The sequence below is a fragment of the Oreochromis niloticus genome, linkage group LG3 (genome assembly GCF_001858045.2).
Source record: "Oreochromis niloticus isolate F11D_XX linkage group LG3, O_niloticus_UMD_NMBU, whole genome shotgun sequence".
Classification (NCBI taxonomy): domain Eukaryota; kingdom Metazoa; phylum Chordata; class Actinopteri; order Cichliformes; family Cichlidae; genus Oreochromis; species Oreochromis niloticus.
In genome coordinates, this window is record NC_031967.2 from 7,318,660 (window position 1) to 7,334,160 (window position 15,501).

Below are 15,501 nucleotides of genomic sequence, written 5' to 3' on the forward strand. Positions count from 1 at the left end.
CCGATATTTAACGTTTAGAGCTGAATCCGAAGACATTCATCAGCCAGTTAAAAGCAGTAAATTCAGCCCCGGGAGGGGAGAGAGGTGTCCACTAATCAAACATGTGCTCAGAGAGACGGCCGCCGAGAGAAATGGCAAACTTTACATCCTGTAATTTACGCAGAGTCGTTTGAAGTGAAGCCTGAAGGCTGAGAGCGGACAGGCTGATTTCAGGCTTCACAAAAGACTCGCAGGACAGAGAGAGAGGGAAAAGAGGGAGTGTACGAACACAGCATAAAACACACACACACACACAAACCAGTACACACTCGTGTGGCTGCGCAAACTTTCCACCTGCTATAAATGATTTAGTAATTCTACTTTTCTGCCACCGCAAAAGTGAAATCAATAACACTGCAAACAAAGCAACATCCTCTTTAAGATCTCCAACATAGTTTGAAATAGACTAAAAATAACAGATAAAACCTTCCAGGATTAATCTGATTACTTCTCAGTTGAGCTTAAAAAATAATAATAATGACGATGATATTATTAACTGGAAATCTGAGTTGTTACTTAAAAAAATATGGGCACTAACATCAGTAATCAGGCTGCAGGTAGAATTTAAATAACAGTCGGATAAAAATCAAACGTGTCTGCGTATTTTACAGTGGGACACTCAGATGACTGATGCAGCTTTAAGTGGCTGATGGATCATTTCTAATGGATTGCATTTAATTGCTGAATCAACACACACACACATGCAAAACACACAGAAGTTTAGTTAGCTATGAATCCATCACTCACTAGATGTCAGTGTTGACTGACGTGCGGTCAGTGAAGTGACAAAGATGGGCTGGTTTAACAAAAGCTTGGTTTTAAAGTCACTGTATGACATGACATGAGGCATGACACCAAATGTTCATAGCCCTACACTTACTCCATAAAAATGAAATGTTTTTTTTTACCTCATTTGCTCTCATACAGCTTTTATTTTGAAAGTTAAAGGGCCCCTCCAGTGATTTTCTGTATTTCAAAGTCAGGAAAGGACTACAAATGGACTAAAAAATATATATTCTCACTCTCACGAGACAAGATCCAAACTAGCAGGACCACACGTTTCCCATTTTGACACATCTCCGCTTTCATTGCTTCTTATGTTCTTTTAGTTTTGTATCTAAGGTTTTCTGTCAGAAGACCTCAAACCTAAAAATGAGGATCAAGACTTCATCACAGTCATTTTATCCTCAGAGGTGTGTTCAGACAGGACACGGGGCACCTTTTTAATGAGATGATGACTGGTTTAGCAAATGAAAACAGCTGTGGGCGGAAGGACATGAGCAAAAAAGCCATCAGAGGCAGTTTTAAATTAAAAGCCACTTTTATAATTACCCTTATGAATGTAGCAATATCAACAGTATTCTAGAATAGAGGAAAAAGGGGGACCGCATAGTTCCTGGCAAGATGAGCTAATGGCTGAGCTCTCACGTAAACATAAAGCGATGCACTGGCTTGCCATTAACTGGTATATGCTTTTTCTTGTTTGTATAATAGTGCTTTCTTTCCAGTTAGTTTTATAAAAAGTTTGAGAAAAGATTTTTTCATTTGTGATCCACTGATTTGAGATTTAGCATTTTTTCTCTACATGGGATTAAATCTTGAAACTAGCAAACGACACCGTCATGGAGTGAGGTTCTGGGTCATTGTCCCATAGGCTTTTATAGAATCTGACTTTTTCGTACAACCAGATAAGTCGCCCCCTGCTGGCCATTAGAGAGAATGCAGGATTAAAGCACTCCTACACTGGCTTAACTTTGCATACACGAGCCAGGTTTGTCATTTATCATCGTAACACCAATGCGCTGGCGAGGTGGTGCTCTGTCTGAACACACTTTCAAATGTTTGTTTATCTACATGATGAAAATAATCTGTGCAAAATCAGTGGAGTGCTCCTTAAACTCTTCCACAAGGATTATTTAAACTAAAACTTTAGCCCTTAACCTCCTTTTAAATCCCAAAAACAACAGTCATGAGACATACATAAAAAAATATTGCAACACAGATTTCCCAGCCCTTAAAATACATAATATAGATGTTACAAAAGCTCTGTTTGTTGAGTTACTCCTCTCTCCATCTAAGAGAATCCAGTCTCAGACAGACTTGCTTCAGTTCTGGGAGGAGGGAGCCTCTTTTAATTAAACACTAATTACTCTGCAAATAATAGTCAAACACTGTGTTCTGGATCGTGTGATCCAGGGAGGGTGGCTGGTCAAACACATCAACCTGAATGTCTATTTAACAGTTTACTTAAGGTCTTCAGTGTGAAAGTGAGGTTTTAACAGTAGCTTAAGTACAATAAATTAAAAAATATATATTATTTTAAATCATATATGTATCGAATCACCTTCCTTTATATCCTTCATTCCCTCTTTTATTTATTTCCTCTCTTTCAGACCACTTCCTTTCCTTTAAGTATTCACTGGATTACTCTTTCCTTCCTTCCTTTCTTCCTTCAGGAAAGCAGAGGTACAATTTGCTTCAATTCTCAGGTAGAAGATTACATTGCTCAGCACCCTCGCCTCCATCCTGATTGGGTTATCAGCTATTATTATTTACAACCACAGGTTGCATGGGGGCAGAGGATTACGCGCATAAGGAGAAGCGCTAGTAAATGTGTGTCTTCAGGCAAGAGTGTCCACATTTCCATAATTCCCTTTTAAATCTCTTTTTGTTGTGCTCATCATCATAATTATCCTTCCCAAAATTTTCTCTTCTTCTCTCGCTCATTTCTTTTGTTTCTCTCTCTCTCTCTCGCTCTCTCTCTCCGTGCCCTGATCATCAATCTCGCCTCGCCTTTACCTCCCGAACACAAAGGACTCCCTCGCTTCCCACAGTACATAAACATAAGGCAGAAACAATTACCCTGCCTGGCATATTGTAGCAAGTTTGATATGAAAAATGATTGCTTTTTGTGTTGAACGGAAACAACAAATGGAAATGCACCAAACAAGGTCTCCGGAAAGAAAGGAGTGAAATATTAAATATGCTAGTGATTTTCTTTACCAGGAGAGGCTAACAAATAAACACTGGCAAAAAGATGTGAGACGCTTAAGTTTCCTTTTTTCAGAGCCATCATTCTTGTACCATCGTCTATGCTCATACAACTTTAATTAATTTTGCCTCAGTCATATCATGGGATCACAATATATAAGTTCTAAATAATAATTGTGAGGATGTGACAAGTAAAGAAGGCTTGAATTCCTATTTGCATCAAAATCAAACTCTCTGGGAGCGATTTACTATAAAACCAGACCCCAAAAAACTGCTGAGTTCATTTCTAAAAATGTTAAAAATTACAGAAACAAATGACTCCTAGGCATTAGTTTCTTTAGCTAATGTTACAATAATTTAACTGAGGACCCTACACTAATTTATGTATGAAGTATGGGAGCTTTGAATGATAAATCAGTGCAGAAGAAACTGAAGAAATCCTGACTTTGGTTCCAGCAAAACAGAACACAAGTTACTACATTTCCCATAATGCAATTTGGTGGCATAGTTCATTTAATTGTACTCTTTCAAAGTACAGTCTGCTTCCCAAACTGATATCTGGGAATATATGCAAATAAAGTCTCTGAAAATGTAACTTTTGAAACTCCCAAACTTACGCCTGAAAACTACAAGTTTAAAAATAAAAAATACAATTTTTAAATCTTTCTAAAATCAAAGGTTTTTATTCAAATAAGGATCGCCTTGGTATAAACTGAAGGTATATCAATCAACTAAATTTCATTTGACCATTAAAGTGAACCTTTTACATTGTACTTACGTGATAAAAAAAAATAGATGGAAACTTACATTAAATCAAATTACTTAAAGTCAGCATTTTGGGCAATTTTTTTTCCTTTTTTAGTGTTGCTGCCACATTGCTCAGGGGGAACTGAGCTTTTTCCACCAGAGCTGCTTTCCATAATGTCTTGTAACTTTATCTTTATCTTTAAGGAATAAACACGGTTTATTTGAACAATGCTATGCAGCTCGAAAATTTGGGGAAGTGTAATTCACATACAGATGTAAGATAACTCTTAGTGTATGACAAATTAGAGCTGCGTAGCCAACTGTCATATATTATTTTCACATTTATCTTTAGTTTCAAGACAGCCACTTGACATTAAATCCGATTAAAAGGATTACTGATTGTGATATATCAAATGAAAGGTTGTTCACTTAGTTTTAGCCTTTCACTGAATATCAGTGTATGTGTGAATATTGACTATTTCACACAGTATTAGGTCAAAATCTTAAGTCAGACCCCCTGAACATGATGGCAGAGCATGATGACAAAATACAAAATTGGCATTTCTATATATGTGTGTGTGTGTGTGTAAAGATGATTTGCAGAGATACTGTGTGGCCCTTGAGGGCTTGTGCAATGCATGGCCGGCCACAGTGAAAACAGCTATTGCAGCACAATCACAAACCGCACAGCCAGGCTCCATCACCAACCCATTTCGCTGATGATATCCTCATCATCTCCCAGAACCTGCACGCACACTCACCACTGTATCGGCATGTTAGTGGGTGCAGTCACAAGCGTGCGTGTTTGTGTGTGTGTGTGTTAATGCATGTCACTTTGTTAAGTGTGTTAAGGTGTGAGATGGTTTTCAGCGATCGATGCTCATGGACATCTGGGCTCTAAAGTGTGTGCACGTGCTGCGCACACCACAAACATGCATGTGTAGATGTAAGTGTATAAATGAGTGTGGGTTATGCGGTTACGCAATGTGCCGGGGGAGCTTTTGACCCCTCGTTTAAGGGTCGAAAGATTCTGATCAGTCCCAGACTCCATTAACGGAACCGCAGAGGAGGGAGGGGCTTTCTTGTGCCGCAGAGTGGAAAATTGAGTCCATGTCACGAACTAATAAAATCGTAGCAAAGGTGAATGGAAGAAGGGAACACACATATGCACACACACACACACACATATAGGACTGACACATATTCAGGCTATCTCACAAAGTTGCTGACGCACACGCTGAAGATGTGGAGTGAGCAGATGGCTTTAGAACCAAAGGGTCTGTGTGACAGCCTCATATTAGCATGACTCTGTGTCAAGCTAACGTTAGCATTAAACCCCATAGGGGAATAAAAACATAACCCAATTGTGGAGCATGTGCAGCAGAGGGACAGATTTACCCAGTGTACTCTTTGTGTTAAACCCAGGAAGACTTTGTTTGGATATTTGGTTGACTGGAAGGATCTCAATGATGATGTCTAGAGGGTGTGGGGGGGTTTCCCTTCCAGCTGGTTGAACACGCTGTGGTGACATGCTGTACAATGTTAGGCCACTTTTCACCTCTTTGCGGAGTTATTGCTTTTAGATCCCAGGCTCTGCTAATCACAAAGGTCGTTAAATAAGAAGATGGAGGGCTGGTGTGAATGGGCTTCTGTAAAGGTAAAAGGGGCCTCCCACTGGCCAACTCCACTCTGCCTGGACTTGCTTCTGTTTTTTACCCAGTTTGTCACCAGTGCATTATGGGATCAGTATTACAGGCAGCATGTGGGGGGAGGGTAGCCCTAACAAACTTGTTCAGGTGTCCGCTGGTGCCCATTGTCCACGTGTTGTCTACCCCTCCTCTCTCCTGTGTCTCTGAGCGCTAGGAGGAGGAGGTTTTGGTTTTGGATTGAGGATCTTTCTTGCCGTTCTGGAGCACAGGCGAATCACTGGAGGTCTTGGGCGTTTTTCTGGGCGGACTCTGTTCACCAACGTCATGTAGAGAGGGCTCCCTGTACATAGCCACTGGGGAGGGAGAAAGAGAAATTAGACGTGAAAGATTGGGTAATCCAGGACACATAAATGCATATATTATATATGTTAATCTCTGGCTCTCTTCCACAGCATGTCTTTTATCCTGTCTTCCTTCTCTCACGCTAACCGGTAATGGCAGATGGCCACCCCCAAAGACCCTACGATAAGACCCTACAATAATACAGAGGAAAAACAATCAGATGACCCCATAACACATGAATTATATTAATACTGTATTATACTCTATGCCGTAACTGACGCCATAACCAGAACCCTATTTTAACCCTACGCTGCAACCTTCTACGTAACCTTGCGTGCTTCTTCTGAGAAATGTAACTATACGCTGGGATGACGTATACCACAACAAGTCTAAAGGCATGGAAGGTTGTGGTGTAGGGATTAAAGCAGTTTGTGGTTATTACGCCAGCTAGGACGTAGGTTTCCTGCAGAAGTCTAAATTTAGCTTAAGATCAAACATTTGGCGACAGTGGGAAGTAAAAACCCCCCTTCTAACAGGAAGAAACCAGACCTGGGCTTAGGGAGTGGACATTATAACATAATAGAAAAGGAGCAATAGATCCTTCTGCTGGTGTTTTTCCTTGTAGGTTGCACTGTCTTAGGTCAAATAAAGTCAAAGTTTATTTCTACAGCATAGCGCATTCAAAACAGTCTCAGCTGACCACAGTGTTGTACAGGTTACACAAAATATAGACTACACACAACAGTTAGAAAATCAGGAGTAAATAAACACTGAAAATCATCAAATAAAGCAAAGTAAATAAGAGTTTTCCAAACCAGCTAGTCTTAGTGGGCATGGGTTATAAACCCCACCATCGCTGAGTGTGCACTGATCCATGCTCACTATCTGCAGGTGCAGCACCTGTTCTGTGCCGGGCAACAAGGAAGTATCATGCACTATTAAATGGCTTTTAAAAAACATCGTAGGTTTTTATTGTTGTTGTTATAAATTCTACTCATAAAGCATAAAAAAGAAGAAAGGAATGATAACAAGTTTCAGCGGCATGTTCTCCAATAAGTGATGATATGATCACAATACATGCATCTAATGTAAAGCTCTAGTTCTGCACTAAAACTCATTTAAGGAAAAGACATGATCGACATAAGTGACTCAGATCATCATGATAATATAAAAATATCCTGACATGCTGATGTGTTCAAACTTTTCAACAATGGATTGAGGTCATAAGTAGATTATGAGTGTGACTTTATTCATGGGGGTTTAAAAAATGATCAACGTGAAGTGATCACGTTGATCGTTTTAATGTAACTTTTAATCTCTATAACTTATCCTGTATCTTTATTATTTTCATATCCTGCATGAAGGTTAAGGAAAGTAAAAGGTTTTCTGGACTGATGAAATTCCTTGCTTCCTTTGTTACAGTTGCTATTTTTTGTGTTGTCCTTGTTTTTTGTTTCTTTGACTCCTGTGGTTCATTCCTCCATGTTTCTAATGGTTTTCTTTCTGTATGACCTTTTGTCTTTTTATTTTGGATCTTTTTCTCTGCCCCCTTGTTGAAATCGAAACTGTTATTGTTTTATGATAGAGAGCAACATGCTTTACATAGGAGCGGCATGTACGGTATGGTACCTTCAATAAGTTTGGGCAGGAAGTGAGCAGCTCCCTTTGTCTTCTTGACACGGTTCCCCTTCATGACTTGGCCGTCCCGGTTGATGCCGATGTACCAAGCCCGCCCTGACTGGGTCTGTCTGTACAGGATGGACGAGTAGGTGACGTAGTAGTTCTCAAACACACACTCCTTAAACTTACACTCAGGTGTGAAGTGTTCCTGTAAGCAACACACACACAAAAAGACACGTCGGGTCAATGGAGAAGAATAACACATTTGGAGATTGCATCATTTTTTATCTGTTCTCTTATTTATATATTTACTCTCTGATTCCACTGGCTCAGCTGGGAATGGGAGGAAATGGGTTCCACATTTCATTGTGACAGTGTTACAGGAACATCTGTGGCATGCACGCAGACACACACAAACACACACACAGACAAACTCAGTCCCAACATGTACATGCCTCTTTGCCACACGGACAAAGTGTTTTGTGAGCCAGCAGGTCATAACTCAGTCTCTACCGTTTACCTGTAACAAACAACAATCAACTGGATCCTTCACCTCCTCCATAGTTTAATGACCTCGCTGTTGGCCTTCAGCTCACACACACACACACACACACACACACACACACACACACACACACAGAGCCCCCGCATTAGGCAATACGTCAACAGCGGGACATCCCCACCCTCCTCCCCTTCATCGTCCTCCCCACAATCTCTGGTTACAGCTCTCACATATTCCTTCTCTATCTCATATTCCGTCTCTCCTTCTCCACTTCATTCTCTCCATCCCTCCGTCATTTGGTAACCTTGTCGAGGAACAAACCAATTTGCAGGATTGATTTCGAGCCTTGATGTGACGGGTGAGCAGAAAAGGCCTGAATAAGGAGTTTGCTCCCTCTCTTTCTCTCCTTCCCACTCTCGCCCCTCCTCGCCGTCTCCTATCTCGTCTCCCTCTCTCCGTCTGCCATTCCAGGCCCAGATCCTCACGCCTGCCCATATCCATTGTACCACACATAAACAAGCTAATTACATCGACTGTATCGCCCATTCTTTAATTACACATCCATTCACTTAGACAGCCATTCATTCCCTTGCCCACCCATTACCTTAGCTCTATTAGCACAGAGTGAAATCCAAAGGTCTGCAGTGTCTCTGAAGGTGTAATCAGATTGCTATCATTAACTGCGTTTTCGCTGCAGTGTGATGTGCCTCATCCTCTCTGTGCTGTGTGTGTGTGTGTGTGTGTGTGTGTGTGTGTGTGTGTGTGTGTGTGTGTGTGTGTGGAGGAACTTTAAAGGATTGTAAGGTAACTTTAAAGCTGATCAGCAGCTCATTACCACCCCACCACCACCATCATCAGACATGCATGCTCAAGACCATTAATTGATTAATTATGCGAATTAAACTGAACCCGAAACAGATAAGCAAACTAAGGAGATCCTCACAAGTAAGCAAGTGTGGTAAGATGCAGCGCCTTTTCTGACTGTGATAGAGCTGGCTCAGTTATTTTGCAGGCTACAAAAGGTCACATGATTAGGGGAAGTAACACAAAGTAATCACATTGCATTAAATTGTGTGCTTTAAGGATTTTAAAGATAATCCTGGCTTATTTTAACTTGTTATAGTTTTCAGTGGATGATTCATCAGCTCTGCTGTTTTGACATTTTTTCTGTGCAGGATCTTTAAAGATGAGGAGAGCTGGACCTCCAACCAACATCTAATAGTTAAAGACTTTATTGCAGGGTTGTGAACACAGATGTATAAACTGACTGTATTCTAATACCCAGCGTTCTTGCACTCCTGTCAATGTAATTTCCTGGTATAATTTTCACATAGACACTCTTCTGCTTTACTTTTTCATTTTCTTGGGACACCCCATTTATTACATTTTTTGAAAAGTGGAACTGGCCCACATCACAGTTTCCAACCAGGACCATGTTTTCAACACAGGGTCCTACTGTGAAGTCCTCAGTTTCCTCAGGGGAGAACGTTTGATGGAAATGACTTGAACTGCTCCAGAGTGCCATCATGTGCAGGCACATCTACATTTGAAGATGTAGGATGACTTCAGGTGCATCAAAGCAGTCCTCACTGATTGCCTCTCTGACACTCTTTCCACTTCCAAAAAGTTCTAAATCACTCTGAGTGACCAGTGTGTTGACGCAGTGCTCCCTACAGCTTTCTAACAAATGTGATTTTTAAACTGTTTTAAAAGGAGCACTTGGATTGGTGGTGCATTTTATATAAGGTAAAACATAAAATAGCTCCAAGGCCCTCTCTCTTCACATACAATTAACATGCCTTTATTCTCATGGCATTGCTATAGTTCAACGGTCCCCAACCTTTCATGCACCAGTTTAATGTAAGACAATATTTTCATGGACCGGCCTTTAAGGTGTTACAGATAAATACAACAAAATAAAATGACACGACCGAGACAAAAACTGTGGTATTTTGTAAATATGATAATAAACGCGAATTCATTGTGTAATTGTGTAACTTTATTAGCAGCGTCCTCCTGAAATCTGCCAACAACTTTGAGAGTAACATCCTCCTCTCTGCCCCTTAATTAATCTCTGGTCGCTATGGTAACGCGTAAATATTTCTTTCAAAATAAGACACACAACTACAATATGGGAAAAAAAACATACATTTCACACCCGAGGCTCTACTCTCGTGGCCTGGTACCAAACGGCTCACGGACCAGCCCGGGGGTTGGGGGCTGCTACAGTTAACAAATATTCAACGCATTCAAGTCGAAATAAGAAAAGATAAAGACCACACATGGCATCGACTAGTTAACATAAATGCATCATAAAAAGTAAATAAGTATTATAACAAAGAGGTAAAGTTTATGAAAAAGCAAAGTAAAGCCTTCATTTAAACCCGGATTTTTAGTGGCCTGTAATTTATAAATCACAAAGCTTCCCTTAACTCGAGACACGTTTGTCTATCGTCTCTTTGTATTAATGTGGTCAATTTCAACGGCTTGTAATGTAGAAGGGTTACTATGACAAAAGTTCAGTCCTTATCCACGAGGTCATTAATGTTACCTGTGCTCATGACATATTCATGTTCAGTGTGTTGAACTCTGTTGAAGACCGGTGTGCTGAAACCGTACAGTACAGTTTAACCACACCAGAGAATATAGATGTTTTAATTGTATATGAAAAGAGATTGTTTTGGTGGTTTGTGGATATTTTAGCTGTTTAAAATTTTGACCTTTACTCGAATTATTTTAAAAGTTTTCTTTGAGGTAAACCTTAACTGTAACTTAATGGTGCAGTTATATGTGTGAGATCATTATGAGTTTTCTGTTAAGCATGTGTCATGTCTGCAACAAACCAGATATTAGGGCTACTTTCCCCCACATTTTAAATTTCTTGGGCCATTTCTTATAACAGTTACTGTGTTTTTGCTAGATGTGCAAAATGTGCTCGTGAGTGTCTGGTGTCTTCTTAACATCTCAGCCTCAACAAAATGCCAAGTCCACTCAAAGTTGAGGTGCAGACTGATGTTAAACGGCAGGCTGCTCCCTCATCTGTCATCTTGACTCAGTGTCTACGCTGACAGAAAATAAAAACAAACTAAGAGTTCGACGTGGGTGAGACCAAATATATGGTTAGCCAGTGCTTTGAATTCCTTCTAAAATAAGTGTTGACATCTTAAACATCGGTTTTAAAAATCTTAGTTAGAGAAAAAGATCTCCATTCAGTACACAGGACAAGTCAAGTATGGTTTTAAGACAATCACGTTGTTGTTGCATCTGCCAGCCCACATTTTACACCGGCAATTTAGGCACTCTGGGCTCTACAGTCTGCTCCTCAATGATAGCTATCCCAACTTAGAGACAAAACAAAATCCAGAGACTACAATAAAAATAATACAGAAATATAAAATATTAAAGTAACAGTGAAAACGAATAAGAATTAAACGTATAACACGGAGATAAGTCACCAAGAAGCAAGAAGACTTCTGGTTTGAAACTCCTGGCTAGCTGGTGCCTCTGTGTGATGAGTTAGCATGTTCTACCTGTGCCTGTATGGGTTTCATACACGCTAGATCAACTGGTGATTTCAAACTGGCTGTGGATGTGAGGTAGATAAAGTGCTTAAAGTGTATAGTAAGTGTAGTACAACTAGAAAACTGGCTTATATAAAAGCCAGTCCATTCCCAAACTGTCAAGTTTAAAGAGCACAGCTTGATTTGAGTCACTTACTGTGCTGTCAAAGTGTAACTACAGTACCACACAATCGGTACATACAGTAGTACTACAGAAAAGTGTACTAATTGAAGCCTTCAAACTAAGTCACACTATCTGGAGTGGGGCACTAAAGTGAATGGCTGTATGCATGAGCACATATAAGACTCTTTTTTCAGTTAGATGGATTGTCATCTTCATTGTCCTGTTCAGGGTCTCACGTTGGCTGGACCCTATCCTCGCTGTACTAAGGCAAGAGACTGGGTACACCCTGGACAGGTCGCCAGTCTATCACAGCCCTATTAAATAGTTAATTAACAGATATTTTTTTCCATCTTACATTAGTAAGTGACTAAAAAAAAAGATTAAAATGACTACTACTGTATCGAACATATCAAATAAATCATATAATTGTACGCAGAAGAAAACTTTGTGCACATAGTTAAAAGCATGCACTCGGGGAGCGATCAGCAATGCTGTTTTATAGAGTTTAGACTTTACAAAATTAAGCACTAACACACATTATTCAAGCAGCACACACACAGGGGACAGATGAGCATCTGTCTTCATGATTTGCTCTCAGTGGACTTCAGGCTGATTTTCTAACTGATCATTCCCCCTTCATCAAAGCTGAGGAAAGGCAGCCGTCCTCGTGTCTCTTCACTGAGGACACCAACAAGCCTCAGTCTAATAACAGGGAATACGATCTGTCACCTGAGCCCAATAACCCCTCATTCCCCTCATCCAAGAGACAAACTACATTAAAGCATCTCCAGTGCAGTTCCTCTTGTGTTCAGCAGGTGCTGCTCCAAACACACAGCCGGGGCTTCTGCTGCTGCTGCAGCTCCCGATGCTACAAAATTAACCGGTGTCCACTTGTCACTCCGTAACACCCGCATCTCCCCAAAGGGCTTCGTTTAGCCTGCTAAAAACCACTCGAGCTGGAGAACAGCCACAAATCCACCCAGGGATTCTTTCTCTGCAGCTTTTTAACAAACCACATTTTAAGGAGAGTTTAGTCGAAATGTCCCATCATGTTGTATTTCATGCCTCTGGATGCAGAAGTGGATATAACCCTAACAAATAATAACTTCTACAACTCCACAACCTACTGGCAGCTTTGAAGGTTGTTTTAGCAGAAAAACATAAACGTCTAGGAAATCTCAGGGGTTAGGATGGAAGGAAAAGAGGAAATATTGCTCATGCATTCACTAAGAACAGACTGAGTAGAGACAAGTCCACCATGCGCGTTTAGGTGTGTGTGTGTGTACATCTACTCATGCGTGTCTGCTGTTGTGACAGAGAGACATGACAGATCCCTCTTACATCAGTGGGAGGCAACCCGGTGCCAGATGACATGCATATAGACACGCACAAACACACACACCACACTTGTGACATCGATAGTGACGGATGGACCGATCACTGGGTGAGTGATGGGAGGGGGGGAGACAGGCGGAGGAGGTGTGGTAAAAAAAGCAAATGAGGATAAAGGAAACGAGGGGAGAAACATGACAGCTGAGGAAGGAGAAACTGAGAAAGTATTTTAGGAGTACTCTCTTACTATCATCAAAAACATCATTCAGCCCTGTTCTCAGCAACACAGCTGCTATTAAACAATGAACCTCCCGTTCACTTAGATGGGGGACCGACTTTATGTGAGACCTTCGCAAAAAGACAAAAGGCTCTGCCGCAGAAAAAAGCAAAACAACAACCTGGATTAGAGTTCTATACAACATGTGACGCGGCAGGGCAACACAATCAAGCGTGAAGAACTTAAAACCATTTGTAAGCTGAGCTGACACTGCAGGTTAATCAATGGCCCTCAATCAAAGTCACAAACACAAACACGGATTGTGTCCCGGGGATGCTGCTGGTCGGAGATATGTGTTACATGTTTTATTTAAGATGTTAAAAGGAGAAATTGTGATAATCTGAATATGGGCTAAAATAATGAGCCTTCATTTGGATAACAACAGGAGAAAGTCACGGCTGTGGAGTCAAGGGCAAACACAACTTATTATGTGCTCTTCTTATCTATATCTTATATTTTGTTACAACCTTTGTCATGAAAATTAGTATCTCTTTCAAAAACTATTGTTACATTTAAATCCAGCAGCAGATCCAGATCATATCCAGTTTCCAGTTTTTTGTTTTTTTTAAAGGCATAATAAACTGCATAAAAATGTAATGGATACTTTCATTGTTCGTTAACCATCCCTCCACAAAGTTTTGCAAAAATTTGGCTTAGTTTCAAAATGCAAAGGAAAAAAAAACAGCTTTGGTGGAGTGAAACCAATCAGATGAGGTGCTGAGGTGTTTAATTCCGGTGACCCAGTAAAGTCCTTTTAAGACGTCAACTATGTAACATTGCCGGCTTCATTAGGCAGTTAAAGTGATGGCTTTGCCATTCACATATGGCTGACTTTTACATTAATGCGACCTCATTTGAACATTGCAGAGACGGTTAAGGAAAGAGCTACAGTACAGGACGCCTCATGCACCAGTACAGGAAGTTATGTGAAATGTGTGAAGCTTGCCCAGACCATCTCCTCCTCTACGTGAAGGGAGTTGCTTTTGATTTTAGCTTCGGACAATTTCTGAACATATGTTATATGTATATAAATAAATATTCCTAAAAATATACAAAGGTTTGGCTCTATGCCTTATCTCTGGTCATTCAAGTCACTGAACTGAACTTTGGTTGTGGTGTTGGCACCTTTGGGAGCATTTGAGTTTGTGCTTCAGTTTTGCACTAATTAGCATGTACAGCTTAACAGTGCAGCTTACTAACCAAGCTTGTTAGCATTAGCATAACTTCTAGCATCAATCTTATAGTCGGGGCTGGATTAGGTGACCCTTAGTTACACTCTGCCTCTATTCCACATTGTCATTTGTCCCGTGTCCCTCCCTTCACATCCAACCAGTTGCAGCAGAAGGCTGCCCCTCCATGAGGTTCTGGAAGTTTCTTCCTGTTAAAAACTACTCCCTCAGTTTTTATCCAATTTTTGCCATTCAAACTTTAAACTGTTCTGCTCTTTCTGCTAATGCCAGCTATATCTTTTGGTGCTCATAACTTTTATACTTTTTGAGATATTAAGCTTTTTATGCCATTTTTTGGCCCATTTTGCTGAATGGGACCACATTATCAGTGTGATCACCAGTTTTGCTTGCCGGGCTCAGCCATGTTTTAGCTCAGTAAGATGAGCAGCCGTTCTCAGAGCGGGACGCCCGGGTTCGAATCCCGCTTGTGACAAAAACTTTTCAGTAAACTGTTCAACTTTTTTAACTCTTTTCATCACAAATTTCAGCTTCTTCACCTCTTTTCAGCAGAATTTTCAGTTTTTCACTACTTTTCAGCACAAATTCCAGCTTCTTCAGCTGTTTTAAGCACAAACTTCAGCTTCTTTACCTACCTTTTAGCAGAAATTCTGCTAATTCATGTCTTTTCAGCGCAATTTTCTGTGTCTGCACCTCTTTTCAGCACAAATTGCAGCTTTTTCAGCTGTTTTCAGCAGAAACCTCTTTTCTGCACAAATTCTGCTTATTCATCTCTTTTCAGCAGAATTTTCAGCTTCTTGGCCTGTTTTCAGTGGAATTTTCAGTTTCTTCATCTCTTTTTAGCAGAAAGTTCAACAAGTTAACCTCTTTTTAGCAGAAAGTTCAGCTTTTTCACCTGTTTTCAGCACAAATCTCAGCCTCTTCTGCTGAGAACCAGTTTGGCTCAGTGAGATGAGCAGTCCCCTTGAGACCAGGTGGCGCAGATTCAAATCCTACCTGTGGCTCTTGCCGCACATCTTCCCTCCTCGCATTCTCCCTGCTTTCTTGACACTCTTCAGTGTAGTCTTTCAAATAAAGCAGTTTTCAGCAGAGTTCAGCTTCTACACAATGTTTTCAACAGATAGTTCTCCT

The 15,501-nt window shown here is 40.6% G+C and overlaps 1 protein-coding gene across 1 annotated transcript in view; it reads right to left on the reverse strand.

Annotated features, from left to right (window-relative positions):
• The window catches only part of fgf11a (fibroblast growth factor 11a), a 102,604-nt gene that overhangs the window by 2,355 nt on the left and 84,748 nt on the right, over positions 1-15,501 (reverse strand). The window contains exons 5-6 of the mRNA XM_005455235.4: positions 7,398-7,596; positions 1-5,779 (exon numbers count right to left, since the gene is read on the reverse strand). The exon at positions 1-5,779 is cut by the window's left edge and continues 2,355 nt beyond it. Coding sequence (XP_005455292.1) covers positions 5,637-5,779; positions 7,398-7,596 — 342 coding nt within the window. The 3' untranslated portion in view covers positions 1-5,636. The remainder of the gene's footprint in view (positions 5,780-7,397; positions 7,597-15,501) is intronic.